This window comes from Coffea eugenioides, chromosome 2 (genome assembly GCF_003713205.1).
Source record: "Coffea eugenioides isolate CCC68of chromosome 2, Ceug_1.0, whole genome shotgun sequence".
NCBI lineage: Eukaryota > Viridiplantae > Streptophyta > Magnoliopsida > Gentianales > Rubiaceae > Coffea > Coffea eugenioides.
In genome coordinates, this window is record NC_040036.1 from 13,989,151 (window position 1) to 14,002,760 (window position 13,610).

General features: G+C 35.1%; 3 protein-coding genes across 3 annotated transcripts; 2 read left to right on the forward strand and 1 right to left on the reverse strand.

The window, feature by feature from the left end:
• Positions 1–875: 875 nt before the first annotated feature.
• Positions 876–3,526, reverse strand: LOC113762018 (rac-like GTP-binding protein RAC13). Its single transcript, XM_027305252.1, has 7 exons — positions 3,291–3,526; positions 3,043–3,130; positions 2,632–2,741; positions 1,951–2,014; positions 1,699–1,763; positions 1,533–1,598; positions 876–1,190 (listed from the first exon to the last, which is right to left on the reverse strand). The coding sequence occupies exons 1-7, from the start codon at positions 3,387–3,389 to the stop codon at positions 1,089–1,091; spliced, it is 594 nt and encodes a 197-aa protein (XP_027161053.1). The 5' UTR covers positions 3,390–3,526; the 3' UTR covers positions 876–1,088.
• A 2,058-nt stretch (positions 3,527–5,584) lies between these two features.
• LOC113757007 (LOB domain-containing protein 6-like) lies at positions 5,585–8,533 on the forward strand. Its single transcript, XM_027300434.1, has 2 exons — positions 5,585–6,491; positions 8,523–8,533. Exons 1-2 carry the CDS (start codon positions 5,585–5,587, stop codon positions 8,531–8,533), a joined length of 918 nt encoding a protein of 305 aa, XP_027156235.1.
• A 4,155-nt stretch (positions 8,534–12,688) lies between these two features.
• LOC113762429 (pathogenesis-related genes transcriptional activator PTI5-like) lies at positions 12,689–13,521 on the forward strand. Its single transcript, XM_027305881.1, has one exon. It carries the CDS (start codon positions 12,777–12,779, stop codon positions 13,365–13,367), a length of 591 nt encoding a protein of 196 aa, XP_027161682.1. The 5' UTR covers positions 12,689–12,776; the 3' UTR covers positions 13,368–13,521.
• The last annotated feature ends 89 nt before the right edge of the window (positions 13,522–13,610 follow it).

Consider the following 13,610-nt stretch of genomic DNA (forward strand, 5'->3'; position numbering starts at 1 on the left):
CAGGTGATAAGTCCAGCAGCACAATACACGTATTAATTAAATAAAGACGGGACGGACAAGACAAATGATTTGAAGCGGTGGTATTTGTGATTTGACTCTTAATGTCTCTTCTCACCTTTGGAGTTTCTCATAAAATAAAAAATGCCAATAACTAACTTTTTTTTTTTTGAAAAAAAAAAGATGTCAATCATTACTCATCAGTTGATAAAACAAAAAAAAGTAGGTAATACTGCCTTGAGAGCTCTTAAAAAAAAAAAAAAAAACCTACCTTGAGAGGAAGTTGAAAATAAAAAAGAAGATTGAACCCATAATCTTCGCGGGGGCTTCAGTTTGCCTTTTAAAGGAGGAGTTAGAAGAGGAAAAGAGTGCTGAAATGAGTTAATTAGAGTGAGAAGGGGTCAGAGGAAGAGAGGAAATGGTGTAGTGCAACTATGGCAATTAAGAGTCAAACCATGTTTACGTTTTTTCACTCTTATCTTTTAAATTGCAGATTTAATTAAATAAAGAAGGAGGAGTTTGATGATACTGCAATGAGAGCGATTAGAGTCCAACGCCCATATTACGTTCTATTACCAATATACTGTTTGAACAGCTGATTATTTTCCCAAATATATTTGCTTACATCATCATTACAATTTTCAATATACCTTTTTATCTTCTCAATTACCTTTTTATCTCACATACATCACATCACAAAAACTGCTACAGTAAAAATATCTCAAATAACTTACAATCTAAACTATCATAAATTCTAGTTTCTCCTCATTATCTAGAACGAAATGTTTCTTAACATTTCCAAATTTTGTGCTTCAATTTAAGGACTACATGAAAATGAATGGTTTGAATTCCAGAAATTAGCACCCATTGTATTATGAGAAGCTCTGTTAACAGTTTCTTTAACAGTTTCTTGTATGTGATGAAAAAGGTGTACATATACATTCAACATTGTAGCAAATACTACAATATCTGATAAGAATATTGAATAATAGAACTGGAGGCACCTGGAGTGGCCTTCCATATCTTACAAAAAAAAAGAAAATTGAAATTTTAATGAGTAGCTGCCTTCAATTGGCGAAACAGATCAAAATTTAGAGGAATGCGCAAGGCCTAATTCGCTTCTGCGGCTTTTTCTTCACTTTAGGCGGGCGCAAGGCTACCTTTATTGCAGTATCGAACACAGCTTTCACATTCTGCAAAAATGCCACCACAACCATCAAGAGCAAGTTTAAATCTTGTCATAATATTTATTTCAGTGGGGAACAAAATCTAATTTTTGAAAAGGTAATTGAGTTTTTCAATGGAAAATATAGCTATATCTAAAATCTTGAGATTGTAGAGCACCCCTTTTATTCCATGCATACCTGCCATAATTATATACTGCTAGTAACATTTAGAATAGTGTATGAAATAATTTCGTAAGTACTAACTGAGCAAGAAAAATCTGATCATAACTTTTATTTCTAGGGGATTTCAGGCTATATTATACAATCAAGAAATGTATATATGGCAGTAAAGGTATCATGTCAAGTTACCTGTTGAGTTTTTGAACTGCACTCGACATAAGCAACAGCGCCAATCAATTTCTTTAATTCCTCACCCTGGCAAAAATAAAAATTATGTCAAGAAAGATGTTTTTATGCCAAAAAAAAAAAATTGGAAAAATCAATATGAGAATGCATTCTAATCACAAATGCTTACTTGGGTTGTTGAAATAGGTGTGGCGCCTGGATGGTCACTCAAATACTGCTTGTCTTCTCTCAAGTCTGCACTTCAAAATTAAATTAGGGGCCAATAAGATCACATCAGCCAGAAAGGGGATGAAAAAGACCAATTCAAGCTTTGAAAGGATGAAAAAGAAACGTGTGTTTTCTTTGGCCTTTATGTATAAACAGGTGTGGCATTGCAAAAAAAAAATATCGTACTAATATTTTATTATTTTATACAACTTACCGAGTTTAGTCCCCACCAGCACTATCGGTATGGTTGGCGAGTAGTGCCTCAACTCTGGAATCCACTGTTAGATATAAAGAGCAAGATTTTCAATATCCAATCCAGTGTGCAAGATTTCACTTTCTATGTTATCAGAAGTCAATTCGAAATCAAACTTCATAAAATTGCTAGTGGATCCTCTCCCTCGGTTGGAATCTCTTTTAATACGAGTTAGAATAGAACTAGGAGTAGGAGATGAGGATTGATAAAAAAAAAAAAAAAAAATTCACTTGAGAAAGGAAGCATCCCCAGCCACTCTGGATGGAGTAGCTCACTTTGGGGTTGTGAAGAAAAAAATGGTAGAAAGGAAGGAGTATATTCAAACGAAGAGAGTTTAATTGTAACTATACTTTGTTAACATATTTTTTTTTCATTCGAAAAGATTATATACACTTGCAGGTGTATTGGTTGGATTGTCAGTATCATAGACTTAATTTCTTGCCTCTCCTAGAGAGGATAAAACTCTAATTAACACACAACTACTCTTCCACCACCCTTACACTTACACACCTGATTCGAAACAACTGAAATTTTGTAATATCAAAGCTGTGGTAGTATTTTATTTTATTTTATTTTTTTTGCATCAATTCCTTTCCTAATCCAAATGCAAGCTTAACTTATAATAGAAGAACAGTTAAGAACCTTTTTGTATATATTCTCGTAGCTGGCCTTGCTAATGAGGGAAAAAGCTAGCAGAAATACATCGGCACCTCTATAACTTAACGGTCTTAGCCTGTTGTAATCTTCTTGACCTGCAACGCATAGATTCAAGAATATAGTGTCGCTTCTTTTTCTTGTTTCCATAATCATCTCTCAAGTGTAGAGCAATAGATAGATAAGCATTCAATTATGATCAGTACTATATCTTTTCTTCGCCATTAATCAAGAAAAGTACAAAGTAATTCTATAATTAAGCGCTGCAACTGTGAGTTTATAAAATCATCTGTTTCTGTTTAAAAACAGAAAAAAAAAAAAAAAGCATAGTGCAATCTATTTCAATACTGCCATGCAATTAATCTCAGCAAAGCACATTAACGAGAAAGAACAATTTACCTGCAGTATCCCACAGGCCAAGGTTCACCGTACTACCATCCACCACCACATTGGCACTGAAGTTATCAAAAACTGTAGGAACATAATCCTGTCATAACACAACAGGAAAAAGAAAAAAGAAGAAGAAGAAGTGCATAATTCAGTTGAAGAAATGGAGATTAATATTACTGCTTACCAAAAATATCAAAAGAAATAAAAAGAAAAGCAGAAATAATGCTAGGTCTAGATGATCATTCTGGAAATCGTACCGTCGGAAAAGTATTACTCGTATAGGAAATGAGCATGCAAGTCTTTCCAACAGCCCCATCTCCCACTGTTACACACTTTATAAATCTTGCAGTTGTCATTCTTGATGCTCTTCTTATCAGCTGAATTCGCTAATCTAGTTGTTGTAGTGACTAACTAGCTAGTACATATATGTGCAACTGATTCCTCTGTGCTTTCAATGATAGTAAATGATTGTCTTTTACGAGGAAAACTATTTAACTATTAAGGAAGTATTGATGAAATCTTAAAGAAAATTGTAGTGGAGAGGTTGGCATTTAAAAACTCAGGCATACCACCTAGAAAATGATTGCTTTCTAGACTTTTTCTTTTCTTTGAGTTGAAGGCCAGAGGCAGACTAAATGTAGCAAAGTAGGTGTAGTGCTGGTGTTGGTTGGTTAAGTGTTGGGGAAGGGATTAGAAGCAAAGAGGATTGCTTGATTTACTAACCTAGTATGATTGTCTAAGCAGAAAATATTCCAAAAGAAGTGACCTAAAAGTGATATCTCAGGGTGTCACCCATTACTTTCAGGCTGCCTTCCAGATCTGAACACATGTGGTTAGAAGGCTAAATTAGATTAGAGCCCATTCAAACATTTAAACCGGTTGGAAATTTTTTTTTAATAAGAAAAATTAAAGATAATAAAAGATTTATTTTCAAAAATGTGTGTCCTGAGATTAGTAGTTGGCATACAAACACAACTTACCATTTGGTGTACACACTTATTAAGTTGAATTTTTTTTTTTTTGAAAAAAAATTATATGCACCCTTCCACTGTGTTGAGTTTCCTTTTTTTTTCAATTTAACTTCACTTTTTTAGGAAAAATATTACATGGGCAGTAATGAATTGTTTTAGTTTTGTTTAAGGTGTTGAAACCTTTTTCTTGGGAATGTGACCTCATTCAGATCATCGATCTTATGTTATAAGGTTAAGTGGCTTCAACAATTTTAATACGCTTAATTTGCGATTTTTTTTTTTGTTTCAATAGTTCATAAATTAAGTGAGTGCTTCAGATTTTTATTTCTTGCTGTAACTTGAGTTTGAATCAAATCTAGCTCGAAGCATGTAAACTTTTTATTTCCTTTTATATCTGTGTCTTACTTAGAATTCGTTCTAACTTCTGCGTAAATTCGGTTTCAAATATTTATGGGTCCTTTCACTCTAAGTTGCTCAAGTACGCTTAATATTTTATTGACTCCTCAGATACAAATGCCATGCAAAAACCAAATTTAAAAACAAACTTTGATTAAGGTGATAAAAAAAAATGACAATAGCGCATTTCTGTGTCCTCAGGGACGGAACCAGAAATTTTAATTTGAGGAGACAAAATACATATACATATAAACTCTCGAATCAGCACAAAATTTTTTAAAAATTTTGGGGATACAAATAGTATAAAATATATATAAAAAAAAACTTTTCAAAATTTCGAGGGCGGAGGCTCCCTCCCCATCTCCTAGTTCCGTCCTTGTGTGTCCTGCTTTTTCTATCTTAAACTGTTGGTATTCGAAGCACATTACGACAAAATTTATACTCCCAGTCCTGACAACTCTGATTTGTTGGTTAGTGGCTTACAATTTAATGCAATAAAAGACAAATATGAACTATTTCAACAAGAAATTGTTACACCAAAAAACATAATGATAAGGTCAAAAAATAAAAGTAGGATTAGTTGAAACCGACATTTTGATGATGCCAAGCCCATTATGAAAGACTTTGGACAGGCCTAAATGAAATCAATATTAAGTATGCTGGGCTAAGCTTGGGCTTACTCTACAACGACCCAAATGGCCCATATCAGTCTTGGATGCCTTGCAAGATTAATCTCGCTAGACTCATATTTCCTTTTCCTCTTCTGAAAATATTTCGTTTTTTGATTGGGCAAACCCTCTTCAAAAAGTTACTGTGCAGAATTACCTTTGGACGGAACCCTAATAATAAGGACTCCTATTAGAACTTTGTCTTTTTAGTTGATTAAGTTTCACCCGAATTCAGTTTAACGTTCTTCAAAATCCCAAGAAAATCTCTCTTCTTCTGCTGCATGCACCTCAAGGCAAACAAGTAGCAGATTTCCCAACTCCATCTCCAAATTACTTTAATCAAAAAGAGGTTAGTCGTCCAACGTTTTTTGTTTTTCTGATCTTGTAGGATAGGGAAATCTTTCACAAGGTTTTCTTGCTTGTTTCAAGAATTTTCCCTTCTTCTTCTTCTTCTTTTTTTTTTTATTTTTTATTTTCGCCTAATTTCTTACTTCTTATTTGGTCCGGTCGACATGGATGTTAGGGATGCTGGATGATGATGATAACAACAGCAACAACAACAATACAACCTCGAACGAGGATGACAATAATAAAAACAACGACAAAGACAACAATCTAGAAGTCGGTAATCGCCCTGCATGCTCTGCGTGCAAGCATCAAAGGAAAAAGTGCAAAAAAGAAGAATGTCCCATGTTAAAGCACTTTCCAGCGGAGAAGGCTGATATCTTCAGTGCAGTTCACAAAGTTTTCGGCGTATCCAACGTATCTAAGATCATCAAAGTCTTAGAACCGCATGAACAGGAGAGAGCAGTCGAGTCTCTTGAATGGGAAGCATTGGGGTGGAAGAAGGATAAGGTGCATGGACCTTTAGGTATGTACAAAACTTTGGAAGAACAGAACCTACTGATCATCGAGAAGAACCAGAAACTGTTCGAACAGAATCAGAAGTTGCAAGAAGAGAATAGATCCCTGAAGGAAGGTCTCAGATCAATGCAACAGTCTCCAACAGAGACCTGTAGTAATAACGCTGGGGTGCTAGCCGTCCAGCCTGGGGCTGGAAACGTGATGAATTATTACCATGGAAGTGGAAGTTTATCACTAGAACCAGGAATAACTAATGCTGCTCAAGTTTCTGCGGCAAGATTTTTACAAGATCAACGTGGAAGAGAAGTTTTACCTATTGCTGCTGCTGCACCATACTACGATGTAAATCATGCACAAGCAGTGCTAGCCAATATGGGAAGCCATCATGCGGGTCAAAGCAGTAGAGCAGGTTATTCTTTGGCCAATGGATTGTATAGTCACTATTCTACTTCTCATCCTTCCATTGATAGGCGAAGTATCAACCAAGTGATGCCTTTGTTTGGATACCCTAGTTCTCAACAGCTTCAATTCATCAATTCTGGTCAGAGAAACACTCCAGGTAATCTTAAATTCTTTTAATTTTTGAGCTTTTAGTCTTTCATCACCTATTTGTAATCATGGGATTTATAACAAACAATTAATCATGGGATTTATTCCACTATTTGTTTGATCACCGTTTGTTTTTTCCATCTCGATTTTGCGTTCACTATTGAAAGGTTGCTCTACCTTTTGAGCTAACAATAACAACCCTCAAAATACATAGGCAATACTATTAGCCGACTATATTTTGCTATTCAGTCTGAGCAGAAAAAAATTTGTCTCTAGACCAAAACCATGCCCAATGCTACTATCTACAACAAAAGAATCCCTTCTTCGAGCTTGTTAGTAATTTAATTAAGCCATAAATCTTGAAGGTTTAGTTTTGCATAGTGAATAACTAGACATTAGTGTTTTGACAGACTAATCTTGTGACTCTTCTTCTCTAACAGATTACTTTTCTAATATTACGTTAATTACAATAATCAAGAAAACGGGTTAAAAGCATGTTGTTTTGTGTTTATCTAGGGTGCGTCTTTTAGAGGTTGATCTAGAAGTGTTTAGAATTCCGTGGTGTTTTGAGATAAAAGTACAATAAAAGACTTAATGTACTCTGGCATGTTCTGTTGAGTTGTATTCTGGTTATGAATTGCTCGGCATAATTATTACAAGATTTGCTATAAACTCTCACAAAATTATATTGTAACCATAAATTTTGTTTATGTACACTATATGGATGGAAATACACCAAATCTTTGCAAAAATAACACTAAATTCTGTAAAATTTACACGAATGAGCTATAATAGGACCAAAAAAAATTAACTGTCTACCCCTTTCCCTAGTCTAGACCTACCTTGTTCCCATTAACAAAATGTCTTGAGCTTGTTAAACTTTTGTCTATGCAGGTGAATCCTAATCGACTTATACAGGAAAGCAATAGCAAAGTAGTAGTTTGAGAGTTACAGACATTTTCTAACCTTTTTTTTGTTGTATTTTAATATAATTAAACAATTTCATTAACCTCCTAACGAAACCTAAATTTTAGGTACTTTCACCCCTAAAAAATAGACACACACGTGGTTTCTTAAAATCTAAGGCATTAATGGATAATAACTAGACATTTATGTTGTATTTGTGAAATCCCAGCGGTGTAATCCTACTGATGAATTAGGTATTATTTCCTTTTTCATTTCCAAGTCCATTGACCATTGAGAATATGTGATTTTTTATCGCACCATTCTCTAACTAACTTGTGTTGGACAAAATTTTGATGATACATATATAGCTAGAATAAAAGTAATGTTTATAATTTGATGAAAGATTGACACTAAGTTAAACAGTCGTATTTGATTTTTTTAGTATAGTCAACAAGTCTTTTAATTTATAAGAAAATTCATTGAACTCATAAATTTAGCTCCGCTACCACTGCCATCCACCACCACTAGTATTTATCACCGTCACCTCCCTCTCCCTCCTATCCCTCCCTCTCCCTCTCTCTCTCCCTCTTTCTCCCCTACTTCCTTCCTCCTTTCCTTCCCTCCACTAGCCCCCTTCCCTTGGGAGCTCCCACCAAAGCTCGCTCTAGTCCCAACTCGATCTTAGATCGCAACCTCTCTGATCACAATTGAAGCTCCCAAAGGAGGGGAAGGAGAGACCAATGGGGGGGAAGGGAATGGAAGAGAAGAGACGGAGAGAACAAAAAAGGAAAAAGAAGAGGAAGAAAAGGAAGAAGGAGAAGAGGAGAGGGGGTAGGGGATTGATGGTGGTGGTGATAGGAATTATTTTTATTTTTTTAAATTTTTTATTTTATTATGTGTATTTAAAATTGTATGAATTAGATTTTCTGAAATGTATTACTGTAAACTCCACAAACAAAAACAATCCGTAAAAAAACAACCTATGCTCTTAAGCTTTACTACGTACCAAGCTTTACAAAGTTCACGGCTTGTAAGACAACTTACAGCTTGTGGAAAAAGATAAGCCTACGATCATACTTAAATTATACTTTTTCCATGCTATCCTTGCTGAGTTGGTTGTTTCACATTATTGCAGATAATCGGTAGAGTCATATCGCTCCGAAACTGATGGAGGATCCCACCAAGAAACAACAATGAATAATTACGTCAGATTTCTTCTTTTCTCAGCCCGGAAACGAATTTCTTTGACGCATGAAATATATAGATTTTTTTACATGAAATATGTTGCTTTAAAAATCCATTGTTGAAACTTTGTTCGTGTTTCCTATACAATCATTTTCGGTAAAACCAGCACAATTACTGCGATGTTTCTTTTCTACATCTTTGGTTCATCGGCGCAAACTTTTGTACTTGCCCATTTCATGATGTCTCAGAAGCCCATTACTGTGTCTTTCCTATGTTGGACTTCCAAAAATATTGAGGGCCGTACTTATCCAAGATGGGCTTTTGTGAATAATGGGCACGGACCAGGTTGGTAGCCTCAAGTTTGGATCTGCCACTTCCATTATTCACAATTGCTATACAAATTCCATTATTATCAATTATTATACAACTAATATAAATATAAATTATTTTTCATTTATATAAATAGAATAATTGTGATGTTAATTGGTATCTTAGCAGAAAATCTAATAAAATATAGAGTGTAACTTGGACTTTTTTTTTTTTTTTTGCTAAAATAATCTTGTTTTGAAAATTAACATTATTCGAAATCATATTTCTATTCTAATGTTCTGGCTTACTCTTGTCTTCCATCCCAACTTCTTATTTTCTCCTCACTCCCACTTTTTCTTCATTTTATTTATTGTGTTAGATTCAAAAAATGATATTTGTCTGTGAGGAACCAAACTCACTTTTTTTTTTCCTTTAACAAGTTCATATAACAATTCAATTAAGAAATATTTTCTTATTTTACTTGATGTTATATGGATAAGTTCTGTGATAGTCAAGTCATACACACGAGATATAAGTTTCATCTCTGAATGTTCAACTATATTGAAGATTCTTTGAAATTAAGATCACTAACTTACACGCAACTATTTAATTAGTCTAGCAAGTTTTAATTAGTTAAAGTGGCACTAGTGCCTTTCTTACAGCAATAGCATGAGTCAACAAACAAAGACTGAGGTGGAATTTAGGCAACACAGATAGATTCCACCTCAGCTATGACCAATTAGAAGTCTATGTGACACAATAAAAACTATTAGAAATGGACTATGATTTGAAATTAGATAAATGGGAATACTATTTTGGAAACGAAATTAATATGGCAAACAACTTTTTAAACAGGTTAACTTCCAATTTCTTCCGTGCAATTCCTGTGTGAAATCTTAGTGCATGAAATATGAATATAGTTAGTACTCCAATTAATATAGTCGAATTCAGAAATCCGTATTTACAATTCCTTCTATCTTATAGTCAAATCCAATTCAAACCTCCTCCAATACAGTCGAACTAAAATACATTACTTTGAAATGGATGACGCAACCCCCCACAGATTGCTCGGCTGGGCTTCGCGTTCTTAGTTAAGGCGCCGGTCCTGGTTTCGATTCGGAAGCTGGGCAGCCTGGGGTATCTTCCTGAGGATTGGTGGGGCCCGCTCTCCTCAGGGTTAGGGGACTAGTCGGGTGTAGGCCCGGATACCCCTAACTGAAAAAAAAAAAAAAAAAAAATGGATGACGCAAAGCACTTAAAATTAATCATATCCCATTCCCACGTGCAACTATAACAACATCTCTCGTGCCCCTCTACACTAAATCTTTTTCCACCACTTTAAAAAGAAAGAAAGAAACAAAGAAAGAACCTATTACTTTCATGGTTTGCTTCCTTTTGCCTTTGACTAGTATGACAATATGATTTTCCACATCCAACGTAGTTTTTTATTTTGTTCTTTTTGATGCAGCTTTAACCAAACGATTTGCTGTCTGTGTTTGGTCCAACCAAACAGATTTGTTCAAACCACGTGAAATATATCTTTTTCTTGTTGGGGAATGAATACTCAAGAATCGACACATTTTCGTTGGTTGAACCTTAAAACTTGTAGCATTCAAAGACGGAAATTTGTCTTTATTTACTTAATTTTTTTTTTAGCCTTCCCCAGTTGTCATTTCCCTTTGGGATTCATGAACCACTATAAAAAATGTGTCATGTCACCTTTTGAAGAGTCAAGGAGTAATACGTATAGAAATTGGATTCATATATTCTTAGGGCCCCAGAAGTGGAAGAAATATATGAAGATCTGATCTGTTCATCTACCTGATCCTGTCCCAGTTGAGGTCACCATCGATGTGAACGCATATTCCACGCACGGGTCCTTCGTTGAAGAAGGGTCTAATTGACAACTAAGTCCATTGATGATGAGCACGATGATGGCAGCATATAGAAATATTAGGTGAAGCTAGAGCCCATGTCCTTTTCCTCGAGTTTCATTTTGCTTCTTTTCCCACCAGTCTTTCGGAATTTGCGGCTTCTCCCATCACAGTTTTGATTATGTAATGCAGATAACAATAGGGATGGATTTAGTTTGATGTTGAATATGATAAAATTGACTGTTGGACACAATTTTCAAGAAACGTTAAAAATTTTTGTGTTTTTGTGTATAATTGTTGTGCTAATACCTACACTTACTGCTGCGTTAGTAATGTAAAATTACACCGTACAATTCGATCTGATGATTATAGAAACCCTAGTTAGGTCTGGCAAACGATTGAGTTAACGTTGAATTCAATATATGAATATTTCGCATACCAAAAATTTGTAGAGTTTCTATTAAAGCATGAAAATTTAGAAGGATTTGAAGCTTTGACATTTACGAGCAAGAAGTATAAACAGTTGCCATATTGGAATTGGATTATGGGTAATTTAACTGAGGTCAATTCAACTGGATTTTGATAGACGAACGAGCAGGGGAATTAGATTAAAGAAGATCTACAATCCGGGCTTCTACCAACTACGATTGAATTTCCATACCCTGGCCAAATGGACAAATTGTCGCCTACCCACATTTGTTTTCACGGTTGATATGGTAGAATACTAGAAGCATGGAGCCAATTGGGAGCTAAGTCTGGCTCTCTCTTGGTCTATCAGCAGAGGACTTTTAGCTTATACTTTTTTGTTATGTTCACACTGTGACACCTAACTAGCAATAATCGAATTCCTTTAATCATACGCTAATCTACCCTGAAAAAAAAAATCATACGGTAATCTCTCTTTATTTTAATCATGCCTTGCCTAAAAAACATATGGTAATTAAGAAGAACCTATTTAGAAGAAGCACATCTGTGAAAGCCAGCCATAAATTTAAGGTGGAGCCAATCCTTATGCTTATTCGAGTTGTAAAATTTAGGGTATAACATAATTTATCTCGCTATGGTTTGACATTTTTTTATATAACTTTCCTATGATTTCAAAATGTATACATAACCTTTCATAGTTTGAATTAAAATATCAAAATGACGGAATTTGCATTCTATAATGGAGTCGACTAAAATGTCAAAAATACACCTGTGTAAAGTTGAAAATTATTTGTTAACTACCGGGGGAGGGGGGTTTATGTATATATTTTAGAAATATAAGGGAGTTATGTGGTAAAGTACTAAACTATAAGATGGGTGTCATATGGTAAAACATAAAACTATACGGAATTAAAATATCGTGCATATTATGTTTATATATTTTGATGACTTCAACCATTTTAATTTTTAAACAAGGATAATTTCGACATTTTCAGGGGTTCCATTATGAAGGATCATTTTCGTCACTTTGATACTTTAGTCCAAACTATGAGAGGTTATATATAACTTTTAAAACTATAGGGGGTTATACTCAAAATTGCTAAATCACATTGGAGTGAAGTACATTTTACCCTAAAATTTAATGAAAAGAACCAAAATTTCTTCGATCTTTTGACTATTGTCCTTCAAATTGATGGAAGTCTAGATATTATTGATAAGAGAATAGGATATTCTAAACTATTGCAGCCAAATCTTATAATATTCACGAACAATCACCATTAATGTCGTGGATAAAGTTGTGAAATGGAGAAGAATCGGAGGACCAATCTGCTCATGTTCTAATATTCCACCATCCAGTCAAACCAAAATTCCATCAAAATCAAAACCACATTTCCCCCTATTTCCTAGTACCTTCCGATCCCTCAATAATAAATTCCATGACCCCACAGTAAAAATCTCTGGTAATCCTCAACATAAATAGATGGCTCAACCTTCCCAAGCTTTTAGAATTTCAATTTTGCAACTTTCACTAGTCAATTTCCTCTAGAAATTAGCATTGTATTGTTGATCAGCAGCAAGGGAAGGCAGGGCAGGCCATGGTTCCATATCCACAGGCAGAATTACCTCTTAACGAGAATGACTCACAAGAGATGGTACTATATGAAGTTCTGACTGAAGCAAATGCCATTTCACCCTCAAATTTCCCCTCTTCAAGAAACCAAGCTTCTGTGAATAAGATGCTTCATCAGCCATCTCATGCCACAGGCAAGAAGCATTACAGGGGTGTTAGGCGTCGGCCATGGGGAAAATACGCAGCAGAAATTCGCGATTCGACGAGAAATGGTACTAGAGTTTGGCTTGGAACCTTTCAAACTGCAGAAGAAGCTGCTTTAGCTTATGATAGAGCTGCATTCAGGATGCGCGGTGCTAAAGCTCTGCTTAACTTTCCTTCGGAAATAGTAACAGCATCTGAATCATCGATATTGAGGCAAAGAGTTCATCATAATCATCATGCAAAGCTGAACCTAGATCGACAGGAATCAAATTCAAGTAGTAGCTCCACTGAAGTTTCGTCTGGGACGGGGCTGGGATTGGCTTCATTTGAATCAGAGAATGCAGCTGGGGATTTGTCGAATGCAGAGTCTGAAGAATACACAGCAAATTTCTCGGTGTTCCAAAATGTTTAAAGACAGGAGATTGAATTTTATTCCACTTCTTAGGAAACTATGATGTATTATAGCTGTGTTTTTTCAATCTGCGTCAGAATTCTCCAGCCATTTTCTCTTCCTTAAATTTTCTTGAGATTTAATCTCTATCCTAGTAAATACTTTGGTCCTGCAACTCTCCAGCAAATATGTTCATTATGTTCAGCTAAAAGAATTGAATCACCCGCATTAGCTGGCTCGGTGCTTGTACTTTGTACGAGTTTA

Bases quoted from the DNA above. Each gene is read 5' to 3' on its own strand.
- LOC113762429 (XM_027305881.1), top strand. From the start codon at position 12,777: ATGGTTCCATATCCACAGGCAGAATTACCTCTTAACGAGAATGACTCA.
- LOC113757007 (XM_027300434.1), top strand. From the start codon at position 5,585: ATGTTAGGGATGCTGGATGATGATGATAACAACAGCAACAACAACAAT.
- LOC113762018 (XM_027305252.1), bottom strand. From the start codon at position 3,389: ATGACAACTGCAAGATTTATAAAGTGTGTAACAGTGGGAGATGGGGCT. The intron at 1,764-1,950 runs GTAAGTTGTATA...TTTGAAGTGCAG, and splicing joins GCTGGTGGGGACTAAACTCG to ACTTGAGAGAAGACAAGCAG. The intron at 1,599-1,698 runs GTAAGCATTTGT...TATTTTTGCCAG, and splicing joins CACCTATTTCAACAACCCAA to GGTGAGGAATTAAAGAAATT.